The 345-nt window shown below is 61.4% G+C and overlaps 1 protein-coding gene across 1 annotated transcript in view; it reads left to right on the forward strand.

The window, feature by feature from the left end:
• The first annotated feature begins 208 nt into the window (after window positions 1-208).
• The window catches only part of CNEP1R1 (CTD nuclear envelope phosphatase 1 regulatory subunit 1), a 24,887-nt gene continuing 24,750 nt past the window's right edge, over window positions 209-345 (forward strand). Inside the window, exon 1 of the mRNA XM_019505685.1 lies at window positions 209-228. Coding sequence (XP_019361230.1) covers window positions 225-228 — 4 coding nt within the window. The 5' untranslated portion in view covers window positions 209-224. The remainder of the gene's footprint in view (window positions 229-345) is intronic.

Raw genomic sequence — 345 nt, forward strand, 5'->3', positions numbered from 1 at the left:
CGCGGAGTTGCGCTGGGCCCGAGCGGATCGGCAGCTTTGATCAGGATGCTCCGGGTCCCGGGCAGGCTGGCCTCTGCCTCCGGAGCCAGGGGCTGCCTCAGGATGTTTTCCTCGGCCCCGATCAAGGGGAGGTGCGGGGCGCGGGGCCCACCCTGCCGCCACATCTCTGCTCGTGGAGGACAGGGGCATTTTACTGAGTCTAAGGGGTTTAACTGACTCCTTTGATGGGTAGGTTCTTCTTCAGGTCGGCTTTCGCGTTGGACAGCGCTTTTTAAGTCAGGAGGCCTCGTTATCTGTAAGCAAGTCACCTGGCAGGGGAAACAGCGTGAACACCCAGGCGGTTTT

The sequence above is a fragment of the Gavialis gangeticus genome, unplaced genomic scaffold (genome assembly GCF_001723915.1).
Source record: "Gavialis gangeticus isolate Ggan-Ray unplaced genomic scaffold, GavGan_comp1, whole genome shotgun sequence".
Lineage (NCBI taxonomy): Eukaryota > Metazoa > Chordata > Crocodylia > Gavialidae > Gavialis > Gavialis gangeticus.